We start from the raw sequence: 8,046 nt of genomic DNA, 5'->3' as shown, positions 1-8,046 counted from the left end.
CGCGGCCGTGGTCGCCGCCTGCACAGCGACCGTGCGGCTAGCTCAGTGGGCTTTTCGTGCCTCCGGCGCGTTTTCGCATTCAAAGGTAATAAACAGTAATAGAAACAGAGTGCCTGGAATCGCTGTAGAACTTTGGCCGCGGCCAGCTGCCCCATGAGCTGACGAAATCACGGCGCCTCCGCCGCCTCCGCCGCCAACGATCGGGTCGTTCGTTCTCGAGAGCAGAAGCTCCGCCCTCCGGCCCTTCGATTGGAGCGGCGAGCCGGGCGAGCCGGCGAAAAACGCCGGCAGTGCGGAAGCGGCAAACACAAACTCGTGACGTGTTTGGATGTTGTTTATTTACACGATATCCTCGGGATGTCGATTGCGCGTGGTCCTCTGCTGGCAGGTCGGTTGCGTTTCGCACACTTTAAAATTGATTTTAAATATGTTCTAGGCTGTATTCGCCGCTCATATTTTGCAGATGATGTATGTGTGTTCCCACCAATCTATCTCCGAAGTTATCTCGCCTTCAAAATTTTGTGTCAGTGCTCCTTTAAGCGAGGGAGCAACCTTTACCAGACCACTTGGACAGCCAGATGCATAGCGGCGCCAAGCTGTGCTGTTTGCCAGCATAATTATCATTCGGAGTTCTCCTTTGCTGCGCTACTGAAAGTGGTATTAATCGACCAGATTTCAGGGAAGTCTCAAGGTGGAGTAAGTTTCTTCAAAGGAAAGTTCTACACCCACCTCAATGCAGCCATACGGCTACGAAGGAAAGCTGTACAGCTTTCTCAGTTACTTCACAGTTGAAGGAAAATTCATCCTTGTCCAGGATTCGAACCCAGGACCCCTGCTTAATCGAAGCAGTCGCCCTACCAACCCAGCTAACAAGGAGGCCAGCCGTTTGTAACGCGAGAGCGAATTGATCAACTCGAAGTGATGGACAGGTGTTAATCGACCAGATTTAAGGGAAATCCCCAAGGTGGAGTAAGTTTCTTCGAAGGAAAGTTTGACATCCAGCTCAATGCAGCCATACGGCTCAATGCAGCCATACGGCTACTAAGGAAAGCTGTACAGTTTTCTCGGAAACTTTACGGTTGAAGAAAAATTTATCCTGGTTCAGGATTCGAACCTTGGACCACCGCTTAACCGTAGCAGACGCTCTACCAACTGAGCTAACCAGGAGGCTAGTCGTTTGTAGCGCGAGTGCGAATCGATCAACTACTCGAAGTGATGGACAGGTGTTAATTGACCAGATTTAAGGGAAATCCCCAAGGTGGAGTAAGTTTCTTCGAAGGAAAGGTTGACATCCTTGTTTTGTTTGAACGTCCTTGTGTTTGTTTAGCCCTAGTTAGCGTGGTAGTTGGTTAGTTGCTAGAGCGACTGCTCCGGTTAAACAGTGGTTCCGGGTTCGAATCTTGGACAAGGACGAATTTTTCTTCAACTGCGAAGTTCCTGAGAAAGCTGTACAGTTTTCATTTGTAGCCATACGGCTGCATTGAAGTGGATGTCTAACTTTCCTTTGATAAAAGTGGTGTTAATTCGCCCAAATCGCTCTGTTCAGGTGATTATGACGTGTTCCACGTATATTTGCTCTGTAAAACTTGAAATCTGAACTACAGTAATGCTGGGTTTTGTAGAAGTCAATGGGGTAATCTTTCGCTAAAATTAACGTAACTACGGTACTTTCAGCATCTGTAGTTGCTCTTGGGGGAAGAGCACCTACAAGGAAGTATGAGAAACTCCTTCAGGAAACGAATCACTTTGTATAGAAATTTAAGAATGACAACCTGTCCTGCCCGTGGAAGCAAGTTGATTGGACAGCGTTCCACAGGAGTAACGTCTATCCCTTTGCGCATACAGCAGCAAATGTTGAGGAAACAAGAAAATCAAAGCCCATTTTTAAAGGGAAAAATGATTAAAACGCGAACCGTTCTCCCATAAAACATTTCCTCCCATTTAACTTAATCCCTTTGTCCCATTTGACTTTGACTTCGAAGTCAAAGTCAAAGCGCAAAATACAAACTGCTCCGGCCATGTCGAACTGGCGCATAGATATACGTCGACTTCATAGCGCGAGGGAGCCAGGTGGGATTCCGACCACGGGTAGTGTTTTTTTTCTCTTGATGCGCTCGATATGACGTTTAAAGCGAACTGTAAAGTTGGCTTTCCTGTAGTTTGTTTTGCGCGACGAATGACGCCATCAGTGCGGCATAGAAAGCTTCGCTTTTAAAGAAGGCGAAGTTCAGTAGCAATGAATAATAGTTTGGTTATTAGTACAGGCAGAATGAATGCACGCACAGAAGTGACACAGTAACGAATAACATGGAATGGACAGTTAAACCACCGGAAATATTATATGTTACTTGTGTGATATCAGCGCTGGGCCATGAAGTTCCCGCAGAACGTAAACACAAAATGAAAAAGTCGCTGAAGGAGACAGAAAGAGCGAAAGCCGCTGGAGACGACAAAAATGACTGTGTACCGGCTAAATGACGAAAAATTAATATTTAAGGAAGCCTTGCTAATAATTCGTTTGATTAAAAGCTTTTGTCGTAAATTAGGGTAAAAACTAGGGTAAAGACAACGTTCGCCAAAGGATTGTGTGTTACGTTATTTCATAAAGCAGTTCAGCGTACACTGTTCTGAAACAAGTTTCGGCAAAAGCAAAACTTCCGGGAAATCAACTTTCTACCATTGAGGAGAAATAAAACAAACAAGAAAATATAAGTTTCGTGCAGACTTTCACGCAAGAAACAAAGCCAGCGTCGATCTTCGGCCGACGGGCCAAGAAAATGAAAATAAACACACAATATTAATGCCGCCGTACCTAGAGAAAGTTCGTTCCCCACTCTCGCATGCCATTTTCATCGTTCACTCGTACTGCACCCTCTACGTCACTTGTCAAACAATGTGGAGCACCGCTTTAAAGTCAGCGGTCTCCGGAAGCTTGAGAAACCTTCCCCATGTCTGATCTTCCCATTTTCTTTCAACTGTGCCGCCGTATACACCTCTGCCTCCGCCTCTCACTGTGACTCCTGGCTTGCACAATCTCTGAAGTGCCCTACTGCCAGCCGTTGGTGATATCAGGTGCCAAACTCCTCGCACTGGGTTGACTGCCTCCCCCAAACGGGGCGTGTGCGTGGGAAAAAAATAACAATTCAAGCCGTTCGCTACTTCGGCGGTTTCCTCGGTTCCACGTATCGGTCAGCAATCTCACCTAGTTGTCATTCCGCGGATGATACACCTCGCGCTTAACGTGAGTGGCTGGATCCTGTCCTCTGTGTCGCTCGCTGACACGCCTCGGTCACCCAGTTGTACGGAGATAGCAGAGAACTGCTTCGGCGCTGGTCTCCGTATAAAAGCTGCCGGTCGCTCTTCCAGAGAGTATTCACTGCTCCTGTTCTGCAGATACAACACTCCATTCGCCATGAAGACTTCCGTAAGTGAGCGCCGTGCGAAATGCTTTGAGAGATGGAGTGCGGAAGCATTTGCTGAATATTCCAAAACGCCGTAGAAACATAATCACATTGTTTTTAGAAAAACCTATGAGCATTTATGTCGTCTCCCAGATACGTATGAGCGTTGATCTTTGCAGCACAGCCTTTGCAAGAAGCTTAAAATTTGATGTCTAGTCTGCCCACTTACGGACACGAATGCATGTTGTAGTAATTGTCTCCCGCGTAGCGTAAGTGCGCTTCGCCGATCGCATACGCTTCTTATGAGCGCCGCTTGAACTTTATAAATGATAGCCAGAAGTGAAAGTACGAGGCATAACTTCAAGCGAATTAAGCTGCTAAACTAAAATACTCGCACTTTTTTGTGAGACTTAACAAAAGTTGATGAAAAAGAAAGGAATCGCGGCGCGTGCACGGTGAACCGAGTGGCAGCATTTTCTGCTCGTTTCGTCGTCCTCTTCATTGTTACATGCGAAATTTCCCTCCTTTAGGGCAGCAATACCACGCAGAAATGCTTTGATAACTTTAGGGATGTACTACAGCACGAGAAAGTTGTAACAACATGGATGGCAGTAGGACAAAGCATTGTATTCTTGTCGACTGTCCAGTCGATGCACCGTGTTGGCTTTGTAGAGCGTTTTACCGCGGGTTAATAACGTCCCCAAATGTGTACCTTGCGGAGTTGATTAATGAGTCTTTACAACAGTTATAACATTCCCGGATTATCTTGCAAGTGGCATTGCAAAAAAGTTATCCGTGAGCAGCCAGCGCAATTAAAATATATTGTTCAGGGAGCATACATTTCTATTTGGTACGGTATGTTCCTATGGTTCCTTCATATTTTTTAAAGAAAATGTTACACTCAGTTTTAATTCACACATTTCGAGCAAAATGCAGTTGTAGTATACCATTCAGTCTCACGCGAGTGAAGGGGCGCCTAGAAGAAAAGGGTCGCCAGAGCAAGTGCAATTCTGACCATTATGCACTTGTGCTAAGCAACCCAGAAATTTCTCTGGTCTCGCAAGAAGTCTACTTCTGTTGAGATCTTTAGGGCCTGGGTTCATGCGCGTACATGGGCCTGCGGCGCACCCGTAGCTTCCTTAAACTAGGGGCTGTCGATGAAAGGCTATAACAAATCCGGCTAAAATTTGCGATCGTACATATTTGGTAAACAGCAGCCGAACCTGGCCGTTTCCCGGGTGTTCACTTTCTTGGCGCAAAGTATTACCAGTGACCCCAAGCTATTTCCAGGCTGTATTATATGCATACAGGTACTTGCTTTTCGAGCAAGCAGTTTCAGGTGGACAGTAAAGTGCGTGGCTTTCGGACACGCTCCACAGTGTTTTTGGTGCGGCGCTATATGCGCTCCTCTTGTCTTTCCGGCAGGCTATCCTCGCTACCCTCGCTGCCCTGGTGGCCCTCGCCAGCGCAGGTTACCTCGGTGGCTATGGTGGCCTCGGATACGGTGGCCTTGGATATGGTGGTTACGGCGGCGGCCTCGGCTACGGAGGTTACGGCGGTCTCGGCTATGGTGGTCTCGGCTACGGTGGTCTCGGCTACGGCGGCTATGGCGGCTACGGCGGCTATGGCGGCTATGGCGGCTATGGCGGCTACGGCGGCTATGGCGGCTATGGCGGCTATGGCGGCTATGGCGGCTATGGCTACAAGGGTTGAGTGGAGAGTGCAAGGGGCTTGTGTTGGAAGAAGGCGGACAGTTGTCCTGCAAGGCTGTCATCGAAAAGGAATTGGTGTGAGCCTTCAAGACGGGTAATAAAATTGTAATATACTTCAACGACGAGGCTGTCATTATTTTGCGAATGGGCAACCCTCCTAAGGGGGTCTCAGATGTATCGCTCAGCAGTAAGCGAATTTTCTGGCCGACGATGTTCACTTCAATGCCCAGAAGCATAATACAACAAAATTGCCACTTCGCGGGATACGTAGTGATGTCCCTGCTTCCAACTTTAACACAAAGATACCTGGAGGACGAAAGCCAGCTGCCTAACTGCTCACAAAATACTTCACCTGCTGCACCGCTACTGGGTCGGGGTTACTCTACTCGGAAAAGTTGCTTCTCCATGACAGCAAAAGGTACTTTTAAAGCGAAGCTTTATATGGCAAGGCTAAAGGGAAATCCGGTGGTCCCGTGTCCTCAGGAAACGCCTCAGACGAAACCAATGAGCATGCGTAAAAAAATAAATACAAAACAAGTCGTAGAGGAGTTAGAAGTAAGAGGACAGGGATTGGCGTAGCTACACTTTCGCATCTACCGACAGTGGAAAGGGGAACAGCGCATCGGAGGGAGCGAAAAAGAGGCTCATTAGCAGCAGAGCGCGCGCGCAGCAAGCTACTGCGTGAAGCACAGCTCAAGCGACAATCTAAAAAAAAACTGTTATTGCGTCGTCCCGTAACGACATTTCTTAAAACCAATTCATGATTTGATGTTATACAGTGGATGTAGCAGCTAGTGATTAGGAACTACCATTATCGGTTACACAGGAAATACGTTCACCTTTATCTGCCTCCATAAATTATTACCCCGTGGCAACTGTTGCAAGCCACGCCTTGATAAGTAAGACGTGTTTTCGCAAAATTTTGTGTCAGGTTTTTACCCCCTAAAATACTGTCCATGCCCCTTCCTCGCTTGTACCTATTTCACTATGCGGGCGATGTAGTTTAGGTGCGGGTAAATAAGCGTTTAAGGTTACGAATAAGGAGTGCAGTAAAGAAAGAGCACTCTTATTAGTGATCTCTTCCTCTCTGTTTACAACTATTTATCTGCACCTCTCTACGATTCTTTTCTTAGTTGTTATTTGATCATATCTCAGTTCCGTCAATTTCTATCTGGCCATACTTCTACAAAACGAACGAATATCGTTATGTTATATCCAACTAAGTTATCTTGGCCAAATATAATAGTGTTAACGAAGCACAGAAAGCTTGCGTGGTCTTCAGAATGCACGAATCGTGTTTTGAGCATCAGTTACCGTCAAGTAAATGTACTTTAGCTCTTGTCCGTGGTTCCACAAATGAAAAACTCATGAGCTTTTCCACTCTGTGGGGATGACCAGTGAAGTTTGAGTTCGGAGTGCACGCGGCGTCCCCTTTGTGCCGGATGAATAGAAGGGAAATTCAAAACGGACAGCGGCAACTTGTGTTGACGACGGACCGCTGTCCCAACGGGCCAGAGGAAACCACACACTCTAGAAGTTGGAACGTTGGCAAAAGGAAGGCGGTGCGAACGTAGCCATAGCCGACACGGGTTGCACAGCGGCACACGTTTGAAAAACCTTTATTATCTACCGGCCTGATTTCTAATGATCTTGAAAATGATGCGTATTGATAGCTAAGTTACTAAATATGCATATCGAAGTGATAAGACCTACAATCTTGAGGTCTAAATCAGTTTTTACTTTGATAATAGTGACTATTGCCATGAAGACAAAATACAAGTTGGTTTTCTTCGAAAGATTTGGCGTTCTATAGCGGCCGCAGCGCTTGTCCGGCAGCCAGCAGTGCTTTCTTCACTGACAAATTAAGAATTTTAAGAAGAAATTGTAATTCTCCTGCTAAATCGTGGGTTTCATGGCGTCGTAAATAATGTGTTCAGGGAACGGACTTAAAAAAACGTTAGTATGTTGACTAAGGCTGCTGCGAGCATGAAAGGTGCGTTCTGTCATGGCCTCCGAGATCACTCCGCGCGCGGTTTTACGAAAACGCGCGCGGGCTGAACTCGGAGGCTATGCGACATGAGCGCGAAGGTGGAACGCCAGCCTCGTTTGTATTTCGTGGTTAAATTATTGGTTTCAGCACATTTTTATGTGCTCTCGCAAAACTCAAGCGAACATGTCCTTTTAATTAAAAGAACACTGCAAACAGCAGTTGCGTATTGACGTTGTTCCTCAATGAGTCTAGTATTATCTCTTTGCTGAACAATGTAGGCAAGTATGGAACATGTTTCTGTATTTATTAGATTGAAAATATTTTGCCCATATAAGCGCCTCGCTAGATAATTTATTTTAACTTTTGCAGGGCGGCTGAATCGAGGGACAGACTTGGAGAGGAGTTCTTCAGACAGTGCTCATGTGCTTTTGTTTTTGTGCAGGATGTTTTAAACCAGTGTAGGATAGCTGATTCTTCTTCGTAATATATATACCAATTATTTTTGTATACATCTATATATGTGGGTTTATAATTATCAAATACCATTCCTCCAACTGCGCGTAGTTAACGTGAATTTGCTGACCATTCTCAGTGTCTGTATATACGTGTAAGCATCGTGCATTAATGTTCTGTGCCCTTTATTTGTAATGTAAAGTTTTGCGTGCGTTGTAAAATAAACGTTTTCTAAAAGACAAACAGATATACACACAGAAAGACAGACAAATGGAGCAAGGAGGAGGAGAGAAACGTTTATTGTAGCGGAAAATGCTGTTGTGGGTGGCCTTCCTAGTCCGGATAGCCGCGAGTCGTGGCAGCCGCTCTTACCCGAGACACGAGGTTGACCTGCGTTTCCGGCAGGCAGCTGGTCAGCTTGCACTCCACTGCTCCAAAGAGGGGGAAGGCACGGGGTTTGGGTGGTAGGCGCAAGCTCAGGCAAGTTGGT

At 46.3% G+C, this 8,046-nt stretch overlaps 1 protein-coding gene across 1 annotated transcript; it reads left to right on the top strand.

Moving 5' to 3' along the window:
* The first annotated feature begins 3,277 nt into the window (after positions 1–3,277).
* LOC144169921 (uncharacterized) lies at positions 3,278–5,151 on the top strand. Its single transcript, XM_077699372.1, has 2 exons — positions 3,278–3,424; positions 4,827–5,151. The coding sequence occupies exons 1-2, from the start codon at positions 3,413–3,415 to the stop codon at positions 5,112–5,114; spliced, it is 300 nt and encodes a 99-aa protein (XP_077555498.1). The 5' UTR covers positions 3,278–3,412; the 3' UTR covers positions 5,115–5,151.
* The last annotated feature ends 2,895 nt before the right edge of the window (positions 5,152–8,046 follow it).

The sequence above is a fragment of the Haemaphysalis longicornis genome, unplaced genomic scaffold, assembly GCF_048455015.1.
Source record: "Haemaphysalis longicornis isolate Haplotype H1 unplaced genomic scaffold, Haemaphysalis longicornis Haplotype H1 scaffold_1, whole genome shotgun sequence".
Classification (NCBI taxonomy): Eukaryota; Metazoa; Arthropoda; class Arachnida; order Ixodida; family Ixodidae; genus Haemaphysalis; species Haemaphysalis longicornis.
This window is presented reverse-complemented; position numbering and strand designations above follow the sequence as displayed.